At 24.1% G+C, this 24,415-nt stretch overlaps 4 protein-coding genes across 4 annotated transcripts; all 4 read left to right on the top strand. All coding sequences in view use genetic code 6, as the record gives it.

The window, feature by feature from the left end:
- Nucleotides 1–2,008: 2,008 nt before the first annotated feature.
- On the top strand, nucleotides 2,009–3,673 carry TTHERM_00016370 (WD domain, G-beta repeat protein; the record flags this gene model as incomplete). The annotated part of the gene is made up of 6 exons (XM_001008416.2): nucleotides 2,009–2,354; nucleotides 2,420–2,495; nucleotides 2,567–2,879; nucleotides 3,108–3,190; nucleotides 3,265–3,559; nucleotides 3,620–3,673. 6 exons carry the CDS (start codon nucleotides 2,009–2,011, stop codon nucleotides 3,671–3,673), a joined length of 1,167 nt encoding a protein of 388 aa, XP_001008416.2.
- Nucleotides 3,674–5,805: 2,132 nt separating this feature from the next.
- TTHERM_000016369 (hypothetical protein) lies at nucleotides 5,806–6,515 on the top strand (the record flags this gene model as incomplete). The annotated part of the gene is made up of 2 exons (XM_012795711.1): nucleotides 5,806–6,294; nucleotides 6,354–6,515. The coding sequence occupies 2 exons, from the start codon at nucleotides 5,806–5,808 to the stop codon at nucleotides 6,513–6,515; spliced, it is 651 nt and encodes a 216-aa protein (XP_012651165.1).
- Nucleotides 6,516–6,678: 163 nt separating this feature from the next.
- On the top strand, nucleotides 6,679–10,438 carry TTHERM_00016360 (chromosome condensation regulator RCC1 repeat protein; the record flags this gene model as incomplete). Its single annotated transcript, XM_001008415.3, has 6 exons — nucleotides 6,679–6,922; nucleotides 7,285–7,425; nucleotides 7,579–7,740; nucleotides 7,838–7,927; nucleotides 8,963–9,439; nucleotides 9,495–10,438. 6 exons carry the CDS (start codon nucleotides 6,679–6,681, stop codon nucleotides 10,436–10,438), a joined length of 2,058 nt encoding a protein of 685 aa, XP_001008415.3.
- A 702-nt stretch (nucleotides 10,439–11,140) lies between these two features.
- On the top strand, nucleotides 11,141–24,018 carry TTHERM_00016340 (hypothetical protein; the record flags this gene model as incomplete). The annotated part of the gene is made up of 9 exons (XM_001008413.2): nucleotides 11,141–11,190; nucleotides 11,256–11,901; nucleotides 12,273–14,145; nucleotides 14,625–15,120; nucleotides 15,200–15,311; nucleotides 15,362–16,558; nucleotides 16,608–23,516; nucleotides 23,570–23,823; nucleotides 23,874–24,018. 9 exons carry the CDS (start codon nucleotides 11,141–11,143, stop codon nucleotides 24,016–24,018), a joined length of 11,682 nt encoding a protein of 3,893 aa, XP_001008413.2.
- Nucleotides 24,019–24,415: the final 397 nt, after the last annotated feature.

Here is a 24,415-nt window from a genome sequence, read left to right as displayed (position 1 = left end):
AGCTCTAAAATTTTAAATATGTTATATTTGTAAGTATTAGCTAAATAAACAATTTTTTTATCAAAGTATCTGAAATTTTCTATTCTAATAAGAGTTAAATAAAAATAAATAATATTCAGATTTATATATCACTATTCATTTATTAATAATAAATAAATGAATAAATTATTTTTTACAGAAATTTACTTTAATATAAACTTATTTACTTTATTATTTATAAATAGTAAAATAATTTAAACTTAAATTTTAGAGTTCTGAAGCCAAAATAAATATTATTATTAAAATAAATATTTATTGGTTTATAAGATATAAAAAAATATGCTAATTTATCTAGTGAAAAAAACTCAGAATCTTTATAATTAGGATATTTTTTTATTGATATATTTTAGATAAATAATGATAAGAAAAAAGCAACAAAAATATAAATTTTTAAATTTAGGAAATAATTGATAAATTTATATTAATTAATTAAATTAAATATCTATATTAATTTTTTAAAATAAAAATAAATATTTGAATTTTCATAGATCAAATTAAAAACTTCCTTTTATTTATAATAAATACTTTATTATTTATTTATTTATTTATTTATTATCTCTCCTTATATAAAACTGTATTTTTTAAAATATTTCCTTCAACTATAAGGTAAATAAATATATTTTATCTTAAGTAAAGGGTTGCTTTATTTAATATCATATAAATTCACATCAAATCCTAAAATTTTAAATTTCTGATTTTATTTATTTATTTTTAAACTAAATATTTTTAATAAATATTTTGGCTATTTAAGAAAAAATGATAAAATTGATTATTTTTTTATAAAATATTTTAAAAATGAATGTCAACTAATTAGAATGGTCTTTTATTTTTTATATAAATTTGAAAACTTGAATAATAATTTATATAATTTTATATCAGAAAATTAACTACAAACAAATTAACAAATAAACAGACAAATAATTAAATAAATTTTTGTTCTTTAGGAAAGATTTAGAAAAAACTATTAATAGATTTAAAATCAGTAATTTAAACAACAAGATAAACAAACTAATCAGATATATTTATATTCAGTTTTTGTATGAGTAAAAAGGAAAAGTAAAATTAAGAAGACATATTTTTAGAATTAAAGTTGATAGCTTTTAGGAAGAAGCTTGAGGAAGAAAATGATGCTTAGATAAAAGTTAATGAACACAAGTAATATTATGAGTCAGAAAAATTTAAAACTCTTTCACGCATTAATTAAAGATGTTAAGACAACTTAAAATAATCACTTCCTTTCTCTATTCCTGTTGGATTAGGAAGTATGTTTTTATTTAAATCGATTCTTATTTTTCCTATTACTATAGGGCTAGGATATTGTCTTTCCTCTTTAATTATCAACAATAAAAGTTAAAACTAAGTTATGTAGCTTCAGAAATGATTGAATGCTATTTAAATGTTATTTATAAATTGTGTTTTATAAGTAGAAATAATAAAAATAATTTTGCTAATAATCTTAATTTATTCTTCGCTACATTAAATGCTATTCATTACTAAATTTATTAATTTTTGTAGATGACTCTTTTTTGAATAAATTGTATTTTTGTTAGGTTTAAGTATAAAATTATTCTATTTTTTTTTACTTTTTTATACTGAAAAATAAAAATATACATACTAATTGGCGGACGAATAAGCGATAACGAATATAAATACGATTGATAATTAATTGCTTATTTTTTATTTGTTAAAATGAATAAGATATTAAAAGAACCTTGCATTTGATTTAATTTATTTTTGTTTTGGATTTATTTGATTTGATTAGCTCTAGATCAATCAATAAGTCAATGAAATAAGCAAGATATATATATAAATAGATAAATAGATAGATAATTTTATCCAATCTTAAATAAATAAATAATTGAATACAGACAGTAATTAATTTTGAATATAAGTTAGTAAGTAGAAATTAATCACTTAAAAATTAAAATAAGAAATAGATAGGTTTGTTTAAGTTATTATTTATTTAGACATGGAATCAATAGTTTAGTCTTTCAAGACCTCAAAAAAAGCTTGCTTTGTTGAAAATAAAAACATATGTGAGGGAGAAATTTTAGAAGATGAAGAGTATGTTTTGAAGTTTGATTTGACAGAAGACAAAAATTACATCTTTTGTGCACTATCTAATTTTGAAATAGGCTACTTCACTCTCGCTTAAGACGGATATGTCAAATTCGGAGGGATGATGGGTGAGAATAAGCACACAAAAAGAATAAATGATATATTCATCAACGAGAATGTTCTATACACATGTTCAAATGACAAATAATGTCGTTTGTATGATTTAAAGGCTAATAAGTTAATTAAAGCATTTAATCGTAAAAAAAAATAAAGTTAAAGAAAAAATAAATAAATAAGCATTTTATAATTTTAAAATAAATAGTTAATCATGAAATCTACTCAATTTCTAAATCAAAGCACATTTTAGCTGGTGCCAACGAATCTGGAATTGTATTCTGGTATAGAAAAATCTCACTTATTTGATTTGATTTGATTAGATTAATTAATTAATACTTCTTATATTAATTAGGGATCTTAGAACTATGAAGCAAAGAAATTAATTCAATGAAACTCATAATGAGGAAGTTACATGTGTCAAATTCAATGAAAATATTCCAACCTAGTTTGTAAGTAGCAGCTTAGATGGAATCCTTTGCTTATTTGATCTTTCTCAATAAAACGAAGAAGAAGCCTGCTAGTCAATCATCAGAACCGATTAACCCGTAGATAGATGCGGTTATATCAATAATGAAATAGTTTATGGAATAACCACTGTTGATTCTGTCTTCATTATGAATAGCTAAACTGAAACAATTATGCAAAACATCAATGCAATCGAATACGTAAATTAATTTTATTAAATAAAGATTAGCAAGCAAACAAACAAACAAACATACAAATAAACAATCTGATCAAAAATAATACAAAATTAGAATTAATCTTTTGATAATTTGTAGCAACTATAAAAATTATAATTTTATTTTGTCTTAGATTTAATGAAAGCAAACTTTTTTAAATTGTTTAAAATTATATTAATGAATTAATAAATAAATAAATAAATAAATAAATAGAATGAATTCAACAAAGATTATCTTATTGATGCTTACAATGATACCAATATTAATGAATTTAAAATTTTAGTAGGAAAGCAAAAGTAAGTAACTTAAAATATAATAAAATAAATTTGAATTATTCATTTACTTACTCAATATTATTTTAACATAAAAGAGGATATGTCGAAGAGAGAATAATTAGAAAGGTTGATGATTAGATCTAACAATAAGTCTGCAGGGTCATAAAAACTGAACACACAAAATAAATTAGATAAATCAAGAAAATAGATGACAATGTTTATATTACTGTTGGCGAAGAAGGAAGTCTTCAAGTGATAACAAAAACTGATGAAGATTTATTAAATTAAATGAAGATAGATATTTTAAATAATGGCTAAGAATTTAATTCTAAGATGGATGAAGAAGCTCATCAAATGTTTATGGATGATGAAAACAATGAATCAAATGATGTAAATAATTTTTAACTAAAAAATAAAACTTTATTTAATTTTCTTTTAAATCAAAAAAAGTAAAGCAAAAAAAAGGGCAGAGCAAATATGAAAAATAACTTTAGGCCATTTTGAAAACAAACTGCCTGCCTTAAAAGCAAATTAAAAATTAATTATTCTTTATAAAAGCAAATTATTTATTGTATTCAGTATTTCTTTATTAACAAATAAATATCTAAAATAAACAAATAGAGAGAGTTTTCATTTATTTATCTAAATATTATTTTTTCAAACCTTAATTTTTCCATATCTATTTATTTCTGTTGTTAATAAAGATTTAAAATAAAGAGATAGACAAACAAATAAATAGTTTATAAATGATTTTATGAATGAAAAAAAGGTTTATAAATTACAAATAAAAACAATATGGAATCAATTATATAATATCGATAAATTGTAATGAATAAAATATCTATCTTGTTTTTTTGATTTATTTTTTGTAAATCATTTTTAATTAATTAGGATATTTACTAGTTATTTATTTATTTATTTTAGCCTGCCTGACAAATATTTTTTTTAATTTTTAATCCTTATTCAATTTTTTCTTGGCATAAGGAAAAGAATATTTATTTATTTAATTTTGATAATTATTTTATTTTAATATTATTTTAAGTAATTAGCTTAATAAACTGATAAATAAATAAATAAATAAGTAGATTTAATAAATAGTTAATTTATTTATTTATTTAAAACAAATGAATAAATAAAAAAATAATATTTAGGTTCATAAATTGAATGAGTAGTAATCAATTAAAAAAAATAAGAAATTTGAGTGAAAATGATATAAATTTTTAAATATAATTTCTTAGTTTTAATTTTTCAGTAGTTTGTTTCATGTACCCAGTGAATTAATCTTTTCATTTTTTTAAGAGACTAATATAAAATTTCATTTTTTAACATGTTAGGATCACTATTAATTAAAAGTTTTAAATAAATAAATAAATAAATAAATAAATAAATAAATAGGTAGGTAGATAGATAGATAAAACATATTTTAATTTAAAATTAACGATTTAGTTATAGAAAAGACAGTTAATTTATTCTTTATGAATAAGTTGTAGTTTATAAGGCAGTTTATTTAATGAAAAAATAAATGAGTAATATTAATAATAATAATAAAAGAGAAATTTTATTAAGACTTACTATAAGCAAATAGTTGTTAAATTTTCACATTTTTAAATAGCTTCATTTGATATTTCAAGAATTTAATGTTATAAACTATTTTATAAAATTTAAATTAAAATTTAATTTTTATGTTTAATTAATTAGTTTATAAGTCAATCAAGATTAGTTATTTTGGCTATAGATAAATATATTTATATATATATATAAATTAATTAATCTATTACTCAACTTTGAGCTTAAAATTTCTTAGAGTTTAACAGTTGGCTATCCCTCTAAAGAATTCATTTACTTCCTCAACTCTATAAAAAATTATTTGTTTAATTTAATTTTGTGTGAATGAAGTAAATATTCTTACTCAAAATTATATCTTTCTAAATCTATTTCTAAACAAGTCAAATTTTATCACTTGCTTAAAGCTAAGCCTAAATCAGTAATTTATATATATAAAAAAGCTTGAAAATAAAAAATACTTAAATTTGAGCATATAAAAATAATTACTTACTCATATGGTTCTTTAATATTTAAACATTTAAGTTTAGTGAATATTGGTAATGATTAGTATAATATTTCATCCGAAACCATATGACTATTTTAATATTATTTAAAATTAAATTTTTATACTTATTTAAATAAAATTAATTGATAAATAATTTCTTTCATTATTTTATTTTAAAATTGGTTATTCAAAAAAGGATCGATGGATGGATGGATGATTCATTTAAACATATTCAAATAAATAAATAATTAATAAATTCATTTCATTTTCATATTTGAATTTTTATTTTTTTGAAAATAAAACAATAATTTTCAAATATTTAAAATTTTTTTGAATGAATAAATAAACCAATATGAATTTAAAGATAAAGTTTTTCTTATTTTTATTAAAAATTGATTGTTTAATCAGTCTATAAAAAATATAAACTATTTTTAATTTTTTTATCATTTTTATAAAAATCAATAAAAAAATAACATTAATTAGCACTATTTGATCCAATAAGCATGATTCAGCAGCTGATAAACACAAGGTTAACATTATATTTAACTTTTAATTTTGGTTAAATTTATCATCTATTTTTATTTATATGCCATAAAAATTAAAATATTTTTATCAAAAAAAAAGCTTTTATAAGAATTTACAAAATTTTTTTATTTAACTATTAAATAGTATTTATTTTTGTAATTAAATAGGTAATTAGCTAACTATCTTAATCTAAATTATTTAATACACTTTTGATTAGAAGAACTTTAAATAACTAATAAATAAATAATTCACTGATTTAATTAAATAAAAATAAAATAAATTTATATAATATAATTGTAATTAATAAAGTTTTATTTCAGTGAAAATGTTGGTAGATAAATAGATACATACATTATTCATACATTTATTCATATGTCATATTAATTTTTAGCAATAAAAAAGAGAACAAAGAATAAACAAAGCAAACACTCTGAAATATCTTTTAAAGATATCGATTAAATTATTAAAATTGATTATAAAGATATTGATTAGATTTGGTTTGGCTTGGCTTGGTTTCTTTTATGCAAAATCAAAATCATTCATTTTAAAAGTAGTAAATATTTATTTTGAATATCTTTATAACTAAATAAATTAAAATAAACTTTATAGTTCAATTCAATTAAAATAAAGAAGAAACAAACAAACAAATAAAGAAATAATTAAAAAAGAAATAAATAAATTGAATGCTTTCATATATGCTAATTGGCCTTGAAACAATAAATAAAAAAATAAATAAAATAAATTAATTAATTAATAAATGAATAAACATGAAAATGAAGAAAAGAAAGAGTGAAGGAGAAACATTAATGAATAAAAACAATAGATTATTAATTAATAAATTTTAGATACTGTCTTTGTTATTTATTAAATTGAATGCATTTATTTGCATTTTTTCTTATTGTTTGATAGATTCTTGATTAATTTGTTTGTTTGCATGTATTTATTTATGCATTTATGTATGTGCTTTTGTATGATTTCTTCAAGTTAAAAGAAAGAAAAATTGAATAAGGGGAAAAATAAACAAATTAAGTTAAATAAAAAGAAAGAAAAACAAAATAAAAAGATTGAAATAATAAAAAAAGAAAAGGAAAGAAGATCGAATCCGCAAATGATTTCAAAAACCTAGGCCTTCGCAAGATTATTCCAATTGAGTTCAAAATCATTCTCTACTGTCAAGGGTTGGGCATTTCAAAAATTAGTTTAGTATATACGCAGCTTGCTTGCGCCTCATCTATCTTTGCAAAAATTAAATAGGATTATCTGAAAAAAAGGCTTTTTTTCTTTGATTTTATATCTTATCAGAAGAGTCTATTCATTCATATTAAAGAAAGTCTGTCTGTCTTATTTAATTGAGTGTTCTTTCTGCTTTGTATGCAAATCCTATACAAATAAGTAGCTTATTAGTAATACATTGATAGATGAGGTCGTAGGCAATCTCGATCAAATAAATATAAAACAAAGCTTTAAATTATTAGCATTAGCAGCAAACTATTTAGTATCATATTTCAATCCCTTAATCCTCTTTTTCATATATCAAAAGGTGGAAATTTATACACTTGGGGCTAATACGCCAGTGGTACCGGTTTCGAGACCGCCTCTGCTGTCCCCAGAAAGGTTGATTACTTCTCAGGCAATGTCTCCAAGGTTGCTATGGGTCCTTATCACACTGCCGTTATTACCAGTAAATATTAGCATTGCATTTCGTATTTATAAAAGTTTACTTTAGTAGCTTTATTCTCAATTAGCAAATAGATAGCGAAATTAAATTAAATCAATGATCATTTTTTATTTTGAATTAATGTTGATTTATTAAATTGAAAAAATAAATATATAGACGACGGTTCTTTATACACTTTTGGTTGGGGTTAAAACGGTGCTCTCGGTAATGGTGCTAAGGAATTCTAATTATCTCCCAGCCCTGTCAGCTTCTTCAACGATAAGAAACTCAAGGTTAAGGACGTCGTAGTTGGTGAAAGCTACACTATTGCCGTCACTGGTAAGAATAGCATTTATGAATATTTATTTGTTCTGATTGTTTGAAACAATAAATTTATTTATTTTTATCGTTAATCACTATTCTAACATATTTAAAGAAAATGGTGAAGTTTACTCCTGGGGTTATGGTGGTGAACCTTCCAGCAAGATCAACCTTGACTTCTTCAGAAACGCTATTTTACCTCAAAGTAAGATATTTAACAAATAAATAGTCTAACTTGCTTGTTTGTTTGCTTGTTTAGATAAGATTTAAAATTTGCAATAAGATCCTAAATATATATATATATATGTACTTACGTACCTAATTCATACATTCTAACAAAGATATAAGATAATAGTAAAAATTTTAGCAAAGCATGTAGTTAAAGAAATAAATGGGAATGATATCATTATGTAATTATTATATAGTGTTTACCTATAGTAAAAAAGCCTAGTTTTAACCACCAACCAAAACATTTAATAGGTATACTTGCAGTCTCTAATTTAGGTTTGTTTCTTCATAATCATTTAGTAAGAAAGCAAAAAGAAAGATAGATTTTACAATATTCAACTATTCAATAGATATTAAATAAGCATTTTAGATAGATTAGATATAAAATAAAAAAATAGAATGATAGATTAGATTGCTACGTAGTTATTTAGATAAATAGATAGTTAGATAGACTAAATCAAATCTTTATTATTTGAAATATTTCAAAAAATAGTTCTCAGAAAATATAGTCATAATTATTAGCAAGAAAACAACCAAATATATCTTCTTAATGTAGAATTAACAGATAGAATGAAAGAAATATAGATAGATAGATGGATACATACATTCATACTAAATAATTTTTATTTAGAGGAAATAAATGTGTTGGTTGAACTAACTATTTTTGGAAAGAGCAAAATAAATGTTGATAAATGTTTAATATATAAAAATATATATATTCAAATGGATAGGAATTGAGAATTAGATAAAGATTAGGGATAATCAGTTCAATAATTTGCAACTTTAAGATATTAAAATAAACAAATTAGAATTTCAAACGACAAACACATACATATACATATAAAATTTAATATAATAGAATTAAAAATGATTGCATCCAAAATAATGAATAATGAATTAAATAAATTAATGTCTAAATAAATGAATAAATAAGCAAGCAAACATACAAATTTTTTACTTAGAATTAAAATTTTAAATGTTGTTTGAATTAAAAAATTAATAATCTAAATAGGATGTGGTGCTTTGGGATCTGGAGATAACAAGAATAGATTAACTCCCTAATAAATTGCTAACTTGAAGGCAGACGGATACAAGAATATTTCTGGTGGTGACAACTTTGCTACTTTGGTCAATTAATCTGGTGAAGTTATTAACTGGGGTACTGGTCTTTTCGGTTCTTTGGGTAACGGAAGCGACTATCCTTTATTCACTCCTGAAGTTAACGCTTACTTCAAGCACTTGAAGGAACACGAAGGACTCACTGTTTAATCCATTAAATCTGCTGGTCACTTCTCTGCTGCCTTATTATCTAACGGTAAATTATACACTTTCGGTGTTAACACTCAAGGCTAATTAGGTATCCGTGAAAACCTTGGTCACAACACTGACTAAAATGCTCGTCTCCCTACCCCTGTTGTTGACAGACACTTTGTTGGTCAAAAGGTTGTTGACTTCGAAGTTGGTGAGAACACCCTCGTCTTCCTTACTGGTAATAACAATTTTTTTTTCAAGTAATTTTGTTTATTGTTATTTAAAAATTAAAGATAAAAACGAAGTCTTCTTCAGTGGTTTGGAATTAGCTTATTAACCCATCAGATGGGAAATCCCTACTGACAAGAAGATTGTCAAGCTTGCTGCCTCTAAGGACACTTTTGCTGCCGTCACTGGTAATTAATTAATTAATTTTTTGTTTAAATTAAAATTTTATTTAAAAAAATAGAAACTGGTAAAATTTATTAATTCAACGAATTCGTTGGTGTCTCCACTAATGAAGTTGGTAACGATTACAATGTTGCTGATAGCAAGGCTTTCGAAGGCAAGGTTGTTGATCTTGGTGGTTCTTATGGTATTAGATTTGCTATTGTCAACTGAAAAACCTAATGAAGAATTTGATTATTTCACCAACTCCAATTAGCTAATATTGAAGTTGGTTTCTAAGAAGCAACAAACAAACAAATTTCACTAAAACATAAATTATTAAATCGCTATTTCGAATATTTTTTCTCATTTCAATCTATGTTTATTAAGAAAAAATGATCAATTAAATTATTCAAAATAGCATTTTCATATTTGTTTTTGTATCTTTATTACAAATTTAAAAGGAAACTTAATAAAAACTCTCTCACTTCTATATTACTTACTAAACATTTTATTTATTGAAAATTAATTTGAAACGAATAAAATATATCAAATTGCTAATATTTAACAGACTAAAAAATGCATTCACAAGATTATTTAGTTTCAAAGCAAATAGTTAAAAAAAACCTAAAAAATTATCAAATAAAATTTATTTTACAAAGATAAAAAATTAGTTTGCTTAATTTTTTAAACTCATTTACAACTTTTCTGTTTTTTTTAGATAAAATCAATTCTTTAAATCTGCTTTAATACTAATCAATTAATACAAACTTACATACTGTAAAATAAAAAATATTTAATTATTATTTGTTATACTTTTATATCTCAAAAATACAATCAAATTTTTTGAAAATAATTTTTGCATTTTTAATAAAGATACTAAAAAGAAAGAAGAATCAAGATAGATAGATAGATAAAAAAATAAATAATAAAAGTTGAATTAAATATTTATTTTTACAAATTAATAATTGGTTAATGAAAAATACAAAATGAAGAGTTTAGATTTAAATCTATGTTTTTATAATTTAATCTGCAAATAGAATGAAATGAATCTTCAGATATTTATTTTTTATAATTTAGTTTGATTTTTTTTTTGAAATCATATTTACATATTAAATTTGAATTAAGGGAGTAAAATTTGAAAAGAAATTAAATTTTTATATTTGTTTGTTAATTTTTTATGTTGATCTGTCTGTCTGTATGTATGTCTATCTATCTATCTATCATTAAAATTCAATTAAATATTCCTAAAATCCCTTTATTTACTAATTAATTAATTAATGTTAACCAATTGACTTAATTAAATAATTAGCCAATTCAATTTTGAGTATCGCAAACAGAAAAATTTAACCTAAAAAGGAAATATTAATCAAATTACAAATTAAATAACAAATCAATTACCAAAGAATTATTTATTTATTTTCTTAAAGGAACCTTATTTGCTAGCTCACAAGTAATAATCGTTCACAAATTATAGATAGGTAGCGAGTGAAACTAGGTATCAATAAAGCAACCAATCAAACTTATACTAAAGCTAAATAGTTAAATATCAATGAAGAAGGTTTTACTCTCTTAAATTAGCAGAGCCTCAAATGAAAGAGGGTATTTGAAGTTTTTATACATGTTTTTTTGCAGTATCTAACATTAAATGTTATATTAATTATTAGGTAGCATTAAAATATATAGCCTCATTAGCTCTCTGTTTAATCTCAAATGCAAAACAGATAACAAGATTACAAAAAATCTCCTTAGAGGCCACATTCATCTTTTCATGAAAGACCTAATTTTACTAACAACAATAACTCGGGTCTTCCTGAAAGAAGTCCTTTAAATTTTTCATATAACAATAGTCATAAAATAAAGTTTAACAATTAGAAAATATATTCTCATGAAAATTAAATTCCACTATAGCAAAACTAGGCACATCATAGCAGATAAAATTCGAATTCCTCTAACAAATCAAGCAAGTCTAGTTAGAGAGTATAAATTGACTCAGAAAGGAATAACGGGAATAAGTAGACAGTAGCCGCTCATTCGAAATACAAATAATCAGACTTCTAAGATAAACTTAACAAATATATAAAATTTACAGATGTAAAAAAGAATTTAACTGACAGAGTCATTTTTCAGTCACCTGATAGGATTAACAAAAATATCTAAAATAATACAAGTATATTAAAAAAGAGTATCAAAAATAGTAGTGAGAAGAGTAAAAGCAAAAAAGATGGTTCAAATAGCAGCTTTTCTTAATCTCCTAACAAGCCAATACAGTCTTCTCACAAAAAGAGACCTTTATCATGCGATTTAAAAAGCGTAAATTATTGTTTTAAGTTTAAAATTCGAGTTGATTTTTGAAATCAATAAGATATAAGCTTTGTAGATGTTTCTAATAATATTTATCTTTCAATTGGTTGGTATTTATTTTAATTAATTCCACGAACTTTATTTGTTGCAAAAACAACGAGATGAAATACATACAATCTAATATTTAGTTTAATGTAATGTAATGTTAAATATGCAATATCAAAAGATTGAAATAAAACCAACAAACAGATAATAGAAATAATTAATATCGACAAATAAATAAATAAATAAATACTTGAATTTATAAATAAAGAATTAATGATTATTAAATGTAAAAAATAATTTTTTGATTGAATTGTTTGTTTTTTTAAATTGAAAAGTATACGGAAATGAGTGAATTTTTGAATAAGTCAATTTTGGATGACAAAGAAGAGAAAATGAGAGACTTATCTTTGGAGTTTGAATTCTTGAAGAATAGGATTAAGTATGTAGAGAAAAAAAATGAGAATATTATGAACAAAATAAATAATATTGAAAGGGGAGAGATAAGTCCTATGGTTGAAGAGGAGAGAAGAACTCACTATTCTGATGAAGTAATATAATCAAGCCCTTAGAAGAGGGTTTTGGATTCTATGAAAAATTCTGTTAACACTCACGGTTCTCGAAATTCATCTATATTTTAAGATTCTAATAACTAATTTAACAATAGTTCATTATATAAATATAACAATGGATCTCAAATTTAGCATTAAAATAAAGGCAATAATTAAGATGGCTAAAGAAGCATTACTGAAAAAAATAAATAAGTGTTGGCTTAATCAAATGGATTTGCTGCAAACAATGAAAAATTTTCCAAATTTCCAAGTTCAAACAATGATGAAAACTCTTATAATAAAAAGAGAAGCAGTGTGTAAGGGAGATTTGTTGGAAATGATCAATAAAATTAGAATAATTAATATATAAATAGATAGAGTTAATACTAAAATTATATGTAATAAGAACAAAATATATCTCCTTAACCTAGAAATCATAGCAATCGCTCTATAAATAATAATAGGAATAATATTGATAATATAGCCCAAGTGTAAAACATCGTTTAAAAATAATAGCAATAATTGCAGCAGTTTCAACCTCACCAATAATTTGGGGTGATAAGAGCTTCTCCTTATAGGAATAATGAAAATCAAAATTAAGGAACATCTCAATCACCATATAATAATAATAATAATAATAATCAATAGTCTCCTTATTATAATAATAGGCAATAACACTCGCCTTACGATGATCAATTAGAATAAACTTACCCAACAAACGAAAATGAAGATATTGACAGATAAATTGTTCATGTGATTAGAGAGAGTAAAGCAAATAGAAGCGAGAAAGAATATTATAAATATAAATACAATAAAATACTTAAAGACAAGGAGGCGATAACAATGCAAACAGAATATTAAATGTCTTAAAAAGAAGAAGAAGTTAATTATTTAAAAGAATAAATTCAAAAGTTAATGCAGGAAAGTAGAAATGTCTTGCATGAAAACAAAATATTATCTGATGAAAATGAAGTTTTGTAAACCAAAATAAAAACTTTAAAAGCTAAATTAGCTGAGGTAGAGAAAAAGTCTGCAGACAGAAAAGCTAGTTTGAAATAAGTTTACAGCATTCTTCAATAAAAAGACGATTAAATTAAAATGCTATAGGCAAACAACAACAATAATAATAATAACATGAATAATTTCAATAATGCTATATAATAAAATTCAGCTTCTTTAGCTGCTGCTAGTAATTCTATAATTATTAATTAAATAAAAGATGATTTCGCTAGATAACTTGCTGAAGTAGAAAAATCTTTTTTGAATCAATTCCATCAAATTGAAAGGGCAGTGAATTAAAAAAATGATATAATTGCAAATCTAGAAGACTAAATTAAGAATCTTAATCTATCAAAAAGGAACATAACAAGTAACAATAAAATAGATTTATCAAGTCCTATCGAATTCACTTTATCAAACAACACTAGCAAGAGAAATTAAAATGCAAATACAGTCAATCAAGAATAGCTTATTCGAGCTAAAAAAATGGACCTAGAAGCTAAACGTGAGAATTTAGTAGATATAATATAAAATAACCCTAATTTACCGACTCAAAAGCGCTAGGAAATTTAATAAATAATAAGCCACATTAACAACTAAATGATAGAGTTGATAGATTACCAAGCTACTCATCCTGATGTTGAAAATGACCAAGAACATGGTAAATAAATTAAAAATATTATAATAAAAAAGAATATTTTCTTAGATAAAATAAGCCAATTCATTTCAATGATTTGAATTTAATTTAGAACAAAATTTTTTAGATCTAAATTCATTTTTCAAGTAAAAATAATCCATCCATTCTTCCATTTATTTTTTATTTTAACTAAATGAGTTATTTATTTATTTAATTAATTAATCAATTATCAAAATTTTTATAAATAACTTTAAGAATTTTATACTTCAATTTAAATTTGTTTTTTTGATAAAAATAAGTCGTTTATTTAAATATTTATTTTAACACTTTTTAGTTATTTGTCTCAATAAAAAATTTGTTTTTTTAATAGCTTTAAAGATAAATTTGAATAATATAAATAAAATACTTATTGATTAAGTTGGTTAAAGATTTTTTTTGTTTGTTATTTTATAATTTTATTTTGCTTTTTTGTTTTATTTAGATTTTTTTATAATTTTTTAAAGGAAGTGTTGGAAGCTCAAATAGTTTGGAAGGTAACAAATAGGACATTGCAGAACTTAGAATGTAAATTGAAGAATACTGCAATAAGAATATCATGCTTGAAAGAGAAAACGAATAACTTTAAGAATAATTTTTATTGAAAGAAAAAGAAACTGAGAAGTTTATTGGAGAATTGTAAATTTTATTAAACTAATTAAGAATTTAAGATTAAGTTCAAAGTGATGTAGAAACTTTGAATTAGAATGAAAGAAACTTGGTTTCTTTATCTATTTCGAACTTAGGAGAATCTCTTGGAGCTATAAAGGAAGTTGTTAATTCTTATAAAATGCATGAAAATCAAATATAATTACTCGAATAATAACTGCAAATAGCAATTTAAAGCTAAGAAAATCTCACAAATCAGCTTTAAAATAATTTAATAAGCGAAAATAGTTAAAAATCTGAAATTATAAAGCAGCTTGATTCATAATTATAAAACTTAAAGAGCTTGCTCTAATAGTAATTTTAAATTTAATTGATTATTTTATTTATCTTCTTTTGGAAAAATAATATCATAAATTCTTACTTTTTTATTTAGAGAATAAAGCATAAACTCTGATTTATAAGAAGAAAATGGCAGATAAAGAGAAAGAATAGAATAATTGAGAGATTAATTAGATATTTTCAGATAGAAAGATAAATCAAGCTAAGTAAAATTTAGCTTAAGATATATATTTTTTATTTATAATTACAATAAAAGTAATCGAAATACAATGATGATAACTCTTCACAGTATAGTTAGCTGTTCTCAAAGTACTAGCAGTAATAAGTATAATTCAATGAAGTAGTTAGAGAAAGAGATATCATTGAACAGAAGATCCAAGAAATGCAAAGAAACTATAAAGAGGTAAAATCTAAATATGAAAAGAGTAAGGACGAAAGGAAGAAAATGTAAAAAATGATTTCAGATCAATAGCAAGCTATTACTCAGCTGAAAAAGTATTCTCAATCTGATGAGCAAGTTGAGAATTTAAATTAGATTATTAATGATCTCAAGAATAAATTAATCAACCAGCAATAGCAGCAGTAATAGAATAATAAAGATCAGTATTCTTCTAATACAGAAGAGCTTAATTAAGATTTGACTGTGATTAAGAAAAGAATGAGCGAATTACAGTAAAACTAGGCTGATTTGGAACAAAAAAATAAAAAGCTTTACACAGAGAAGAAAGACTTGTCAAAGGCTTTCAAGGAAGTTTCAAAGCTTAATTCAGAGCTTCAAAGATCAAATGATGAGAAGATTAGACAGAATTCAGAATTGGCAAATTAAATTTCAGAACTTTCAAAACAAAATTAAGAACTTTCTAAAGCAAATGCTGAACTCGCTAAATAGAATTCAGAAGTCACTCGTGCTTTTAAAGAAGCAAGAATTCTTGGTTCGTCTGACTCACATAAAAATTCAGAGGGAAAACATTTAGCGATAGAAGCTGCTGAATAGCAAAAATAAATTAGAGATTTGTAAAAGTAAAACTAGGAGTTACTTAAACAAAATTAATAGCTTCTTATGCAAATGCAAGAAGTTCAATTGGAGAACAAAGACTTAATTAAATAAATTGACAAGAGTTAAATAAATATCGATTAATAAAGAGAAACAATTAGTTAGTTGAATTTTAAGCTTAAAGAAATTTAAAGTAACTATGAAGGTATCTACAGCAAACTTAAGTAATAAGAGCTTCTTTCTAATCAGCAACTCGATGAAAATTCTAAGAACAACATGGATTATCAAAAAATAATTAATGAATACGAAGAAAAATTGAATAAAACTTAAATTAAATTGAATCAAGTCTTTGATGAAAAACTTTAAATAGAATAAAATAACTTAGACACACAAAAAGAGCTATCACAGCTCTAGCAAAAGTTCAGACTTCAATAAGAATCTTTGCAACAAAAGTAGAAGGTAAATTTTATGCTTTTTGTTTGATGTTAAATTTTTTATTTTATTTTAGGAGATAGAGGATGAAAAGAGGTCGTTTGCTGGAAAGTTAGAAAAATTGGATTAGCAAATTTAGAATTAGAAAAATAAATTGAATGAAAAGGATATGACTATTAAAAGACTTCAATTTGAACTGCAGTCTAGTTAATCTTTGAATGATAGTTTAAATGAAATTTAAAGTAAATAAAAGAGGACAGCTTATGATGATAGATAAATGCTTAAGCAATATGAAAGTGAAGATTTAAATGAAGAACAGATTATAGAGTTAAAGGAGGAAATAAGGTAGTAACAAAATAAATACTTGGAATCTCAAAAAATTAATGAAAAGAAGTAGAAGGAAATTGAACTGCTTAGGAGAGAGGTTGAAGAATTTTAAAATGAAATTCAGCAGCTGACCTAGCGCAATTAAAGCTTGAATTCAAGACTTTAAGCTTAAAATTAAGAAATAAATCTACTTAAAAATGAAAAAGAGGAGTATAACTTGTTAAAGCATGATTAGATCAATGAAAATTCATCGAATTAGGATAGAAATAGCAGCGAAAGCAATGAGGGAACTTCTGATTTAGAACTAGCTAGAATGCAAATTGAAGGACAGGAAAGAGATTTAGAAAAACTTCAAATTGATTTGAGGACAAAGGACTCGTATATTGATGAGATGAACTAAGAAAATTTAATGCTCAAAGATAAAGTGAACTAGTAGCAATAGGAAATTAGGTACTTGCAAGAGTAGGTCAGTTAATTGAATTCCGAGATTGAAGAAAATGTCTAGAGATAAGATGAGCTTATTGAGATGCAGAAGGTCAATTTCGAGAATGAAAGAGAGTAAATGCAGAAAGTTCTTGAAGAAAATTTGGAGGAGCTCAAGAGACTCAGAAATGAAAGAGGATAGACTAGTGATTAGGTCCACAGTGCTTCTAAATAAATTTAATTCTGGTAATAGGAATACGAGAAGGCTTAGTAAGAGTGTGAGAAGGTATTGAGTGACTTCAATTTGCTACAGAGAGAATTCTAAAAAATTTAAGCTGAAAGCGATTTAAAATCTGCCAAACTTTAAAAGCAGATAGAACGTTAATCTAGAGTGATATTTGATCAAGAATAACAATTATAGCAGAGTGAGAGGATGAATAGCTCCAGGAGATTTAGCTCGAAAAAGGAAGACTAGTTGAATCAATCTTCTCTAAGCAATTCGCCTGAAAGAGAGTGGCAAAAAAAATACAATTAATTAAAAGAAGAAAACGAATAGTTCTCAAGAGATTATTAATAATTGATTAATGAAAACTAAAGAATACTTGAAGAAGTAAGAAAACTGGAGGAGAGCTGCTTGTAACTAAAAGAAAGAAACAGTGAATTAGATGAGGAAAATAGCTCCTTGAGAGAAGATAACTCCGCATTGATGCAGCAAGTGCAGCAGATCAAGAGTTAGGTTGCTGAAATATAATAATAGTATGAGCAATAGGCTGAGAAAGAGAGTGAATATGAGATGTTATACAAAGGTACCTAAGACGAATTGCAAGTATCAAAAACAATAAACAAACAAGTTTAAGATAAGCTGAGATAAGTTCAACAATCCTTGATTGATAAAGAAAATTATTGCTCGATACTTTAAGAGCAGATTAAAGAGTACAATGGTGTGCTGTAAAAAATGAAGGATGATGAAGATAATGTTGAAAAGAATTTGAAAGAGAAGACTAGTGAAATCATAGACTTGAAGCAATAGATGAACTTGTACATAGAAATGAAATAAGAAATGGAAAATCAGTATAAATCTAAGGATGAATAGCTTGATGTAGCTGAAAGTAAATTGAGAGAGGCTTAGAAAGAAAATTTAAAATTAAAGCAAGAAGTATAAAAATTATCTTAATCTGGTAATTAATAAGAAGATATGTTAAATTAATAAGACTAATAACAATTAAATACTTTAGAGCAAGAAAAGTAGAGTTTAATTGATTAAAATGATTAGCTTAGAGATTAAATTTAGTAGCTCAATTCATAGATTTAAGATTTAAGCAAACAAAATTTCGATTTCGATAATTAAATTGAGGATCTAAACAATAGAATTGAAGAAAAGGATAGAGATATTCAAGATTTACAGAATAGAATTGGAGATTAACTGAGCTAAATTCAAAGATTAAAAGAGGATTTAACGTAAGAAGAGTAAAAGAATGTTTAAATTTAATCTATTTAAATTGAGAAAGACTAAAAAATCTAAGTTTTAGAAGAATAGGCAGAGAGTCTGACTGATGAAATAACTAATCTTTAGGGATAAATAGATATTCTAAACAGATAGCTGAATAGTAGTTATAATACTTTAAGTGAAATTTAAAAAAATAAACAAACTTTCGTCAATTAGGATAAAGAATTAGAAAAGTTTTAATAAATTTAAGCTGATTAATAAAAATAAATTGATAGTCTTTTGATAGAAAATGAAAAATTATAATAGGAGTTGAGTTAATAAAAATCTGACTTTGAGGAGAGCTAAAAAATGTTAAATCAACAGACAGTTTAACTAAGTGAATAAGCTTAACACAAACAAGAACAGTTAAAGAATTATCTTGAGGAGAAGAATACTATTTTAGTTGATAATTCTAATTTAAAAGAAGAAACAGAAAGGCTCTAATAGGATCTATAGAAGTAGTTTATAATAACAGCAAGAAACGAAGAAAAAATAATCTTCCTCGAGTAGAGCATGGAACAACTCAAACAGGATTTACAATAAAAAGAAGAAATCCTTGAATCAAAAGAAGAAATAATTCAATTAAAAATAGAAGAAATTAAATAATTAGAAGGAAAATTATTGTAACATGAAGAGAAAATACATTAATTGTAAGACGATATCTGGCAAAAAGAAGAAAACTCATAATTATTAGAAGAAAAGATTCAATAATTAGAAGAAAAAATCTAGGAGTATGAAGAGAAAATCTAAAATCTAGTTGAAGATAACATTTCTTAGAATATTTCTTAGGAGCAGCTATAAATTTAGTAAAAAATCATTGATGAATACACTTAAAAACTTGATGCTTCCCTTGAAAAAGCTGGTGAGTTATAAAAGCAAATTACTTTCAAGTAATAGAAAATAGCAATTCTTGAGAAACAATTAAATGAAGTTGAAGCAGAAAATGAATTGCTTAAGCAAAATCAGGAAGTGAGAGAACAAGAATTTGCTTTAATAGATGAATAAATTAAATCTCACAAGGAGCAAATTTAAAACCTCAAAAACTAGCTATAAGTTTCAGAAAGTAAAAGTAAAGAAAAGCTAGAGTAAAACTCTGATTAAAAAAGGAATTAGCAGAAAAAAATTGAAGAATATGAGTAAAAATTGGAATCATTAAACCAATAATTCTTATAATCATAAAATTAATATGAAGATTAAATAAACCAATGCAATTAATAGCTAATTTAGGCTAGAAATAAAGAGAAATAGCTTAATGAAACTATTTCATAGAACGAAAAAACTATAGATGATTTAAGAATAAATATTAAAGATCTTAACAACTTAGTTTATGAGTAAATTGATAAAATTAACGAATTAACTGAACAGTTGAATCAAGAAAGAGAGTAATTTAATTCAGATCTATAGAAGGAAGTATTAGCAAAATAAGAATAAGAAAGCGAATTCAATTCAATTAAATAATAATTGCATGAACAAAATGATACTCTTAAGAAAGAAAAAGAAAGGGAAATATAAATTTTAAAGGATTAAATAGAACATTTAGAAAAAGAAAAAAATAATTTAGAATTAAATATTGAGAAATAAAGAGAAGAGGAAATGAGCATGCTCAGAGCCTAAATAGCTTCTCATAAAGATATCATAAATGAATTAAGACAAGAAAGAACTAAAATTTCATAAAGCGACCAGAGCAAGGCAGAAGAAATTTAAAAGTTAGAACAATAGCTTAATTAAATTAAATATGATAAAGATGAATTATAAGAAAATGTAAACTAATTACAAAATAAAATTGATATAAATTAGAATGAGAAGAATGAAATCTCCAAAATGCTTAACGAAGTCACTCTAGAAAAAGAGAGAAAAGAGAAGGATTTCAAAAACAAAGAAGAAACATTAAATTAATAATTAAACGAAGAAAACAGAAAGGTTTTGTAATTATAGGAAAAATTAGAAAAGCACCAAACCGAAATTGCTAATTTACGTCAAAATTTGGCAGATTTAAGTAGCTCTTCTTAAGAAGAAATTAACATTATTAGAGAATAATTAAACTCTTAAGTTATTGCATCAAATAATAACATTCAAATGCTTCAAGATTAGATCAAATAATATCAATAAAAATCCCAGTCAGATGCTGATAGCTAAATACTTTAAAGAGAATAAAAAATAGTCGATCTTGTTAATCAAAACACTGAGCTGAATAACTAATTGCATGAGGCAAATACAAAAATATCTTAATTAAATGCTAAAAATTAATAAGAAAAGGCTAGATTAGAAGAATCAATTACACTTAAAGAAAGTTAACTTGAAGAATAAAAAGAATAACAAAACTAATTAAAGCTATCATTCCAGCATGAAAAATCTATTTTAGAAAAAGAAAAAGATCAACTTTTGTAATAAATTTCTTAATAAAATGATGAAATTAGCAGTTTAACTTAAAAAGAAACTGAATTCAATGAGTAAAAGAGCGAATACTAAGAGAAAATAAGTAAATTCAAGGCTTAGTTAGATCAGACAAATGCTAAGCTTGAAGAAAGTTTAAAAGAATAAAGTAATTTGAAACAACAAATTTCTCTATAGAATGAAAATAGCAATCAGTAAAACACTAAAATTGAGGATTTGTAAACAGAAGTAGAGCAACTTAACAATTTAATTAAATAAATTAATCAAAAATACCTTGATCTTTAACATGAAATACAGAAAGAAAAATTTGAGAAAGCCAACTTGCAAAAAGAAATTACTCATTGCAAAGAAGATTACTAAATTGTTTAACAAAAATATGAAAACTTTTAAGCCTAGCACGAAGATTAGCTTAAATTGATTAAAAGCACTCATGCTTAAGAATCTGCTCATTTAAAGAAGCAGTATCAATAAGAATTCTAACAAAAATTGATTGACACCTAAAAGGACTTATAATCAAAGCATGAAGTAGAAATCAAACAAAAAGATGAACAAATTTCTAAGTTGCAAGACGAACTTACTTAATATAAATTAAATTTAGAAGAACAAAAGCAACTAATTACATAAAATGATAAATAAGTTTAAGAATTGAAGCAAAATATTGAGCAAGAAAAACAGCTTAACTAAGATTTGCAAAATTAACTTTTATAATAAGAAAAGTATCTTCATAAAAAGATAGACGAGATTTAAGTTCTTAAGAAATCATAAGAGCTTATCCAATCAACACACTCAATTAATGACCATAACACAGCTACTTTAAGAAGTGACAATGATATATCACCGACTATGTCACTTGGCAGAGCAAAGAAAGTAGAATCTTACAGAGAAGATCAAGACAAAATTATATTATAATATAAAAAGGAAATTGAAAATCTGCAGTCCTTGCTTAATTAAGAAAAAGAAAAGTGCAACCTCCTAAACGAAGAAATAAAGCTCAAAGTTTAAGCCGAAGCTCCTATGCAAAGAAGAGAAAATAACTAAGAAACATCTGCAGAAAAAGATCATTACTAAATTTTGATTTCTTAAAATTAAAGATTGATTCAAGAAAACTAAAGATTGAAGGAAGAAAATGACAAACTGAAGGAAGAATACTCATATTATGCTGACAACAGTGTTACTTTACAATAAACTAATCCCGTCTCAGGTCAAAATACTGCTAGCTAATCTGCATCGAAACCTGCACAAGATTTGTAAACATAAAATACAGATATTGAGCTACAGGTGCAGATATTGCAAGAATAAATATCAAAATAAAATGAGTAAATTGTGAAAAACGAATAGAATATCTTGGAATTCATATAATAAAAAGAGCAATAAGAATAGCAATACCATAACCTACTTATTGAGTTTAATAATGTTAAGAATAAGCTTATTGAAAAAGAAAATGAGATCAGATTCTTGCAATAGTATGCAGACAAGTTAAGCTCTTAGTAAGAATATACAGTTTACAGCACTGAAGGAAATAATAATAACAGATAACAATAACAACAACATATCCCCAATCAGCTGTAGAATTAGAATGTGAAAATCAGAAATATTAGTTTCTTAGAGCAGGAAGGAAGTCAATTTGAAGAAAATTAGTTTGAAGATTACATTCATTAAGAAGATGCTCACAGAGGATCAGTGCACACTTCAGCCGAAATAGTTGTCAATGTGAATGACATAAATGCAAGCAATACTTTAGGAAGAGGCTTTGCTTAAGCATCTGGATCTTAATAAAACAATTAATAAAACTCTAATATCCGCAACTCTAACAGTATGCAATCGAATATCCTGTAGGGATTGAACTTTAATGCTAATAACTAGCAGGATGAAGAAACTAACGTTTAAAATAACTAGCCATATAACAGTAATTTGAGTGTCGAAGAAGGCTTTGCAGTCTTACAAAAAATTGATTAAGCTATGGAGAAGATTGTTTGGGATATGGATTGCAACGAAGAGCTAAACGATATAGAAAAGAATCAATCTTTCTGCTCAAATTCTATTTCTTAAAATCTCAGATTGTTGATGGAAAAGATTCACAAATCTACTTCCAACAGAACTTTAGATAATGAAAGGATAGAAAAACTTCAAGCAAAGCTGGAAGAAAAAGATGAGCAAATTGCATTCTTAAACTAAAAGCTTTAAGAACTTCAAAATGTCTAAAAGCTTCTAAAAAGGTCAATTGTCCAAGACATAAATGAAAAAGACCCAGATGTGTCAAGAATCGATATAAACCCTCATTCCCCTAAGGAGCAGTAAATACAGCAGCCTTCCTCTCCATCAGCTTCCCCTAAAAAATCTGCTAAAAATCTACAAGTAAAATTACTTTAAATAAAAGCAATAAAAATATTTATTTTATTTTAATTTAGCAACTTAAAGACGAAGTAAGAGAATTAAAATACTAAGTTTAAGACCTCACTTATGAAAGAGACTAGTTAGAGCTAGAAAATGAGAGACTTTAAATGGAAATAAGAGATTTCGAAAACGAGCAAGAGAGAGTTCAAAGCCAAATAAGTTTATTAAAACAAGAAATTAAGCAGCTTTAATCCTAAAACATAGACGAAGGCTCTAGGATTATCAAACAAACTCTCAAGACAATCCTCCCTAAATTCTTAAATATCATGTAAATAAAAAAATCTTAAACTAAAAAATAAAATATTTTTTCATAAATAGATAACTGAAGAGCAAAACAGAAAGCCAAAACCAAGAAGCTACGTAATATCTGAATGTTATGCTTAACTTACTAGAATTCAGCGAACCTGAAAAAGATAATATTATTTCAGCCAGATCAAAAACAAAAAAGAAAAGTTGGTTTTGAGTAAAAACAGCTTTGAAAAAAATAAATAAATAAAATTTACTACATTGATTTTATAAAAATAATAAACTTTGTTGAGTACAAAATACATTAGAAAAATGAGCAAAACCCTTTTTAAAAAAAAATATATAAATAACTAAAATAAATATCAATATAAATAAATAGCTAACCAACTAATTAATTAATTAATAACTGTAAATATTACATAAATTCATGCATACCTACATGTACATAAATTAATAGATAGATAAATAAATAATTTTATAAATTATTATTTAAATTAATAATATAAAAATAATTTTTATTTGTTGAATTATAGATTTTATTGTAAAAATGAGACAAAAAAATAAAATCATTTTTTAAAAAATTTATTATAAATATCTAAATAAATAAATAAATA

This window comes from Tetrahymena thermophila, assembly GCF_000189635.1.
Source record: "Tetrahymena thermophila SB210 genomic scaffold scf_8254803, whole genome shotgun sequence".
NCBI lineage: Eukaryota > Ciliophora > Oligohymenophorea > Hymenostomatida > Tetrahymenidae > Tetrahymena > Tetrahymena thermophila.
This window is presented reverse-complemented; position numbering and strand designations above follow the sequence as displayed.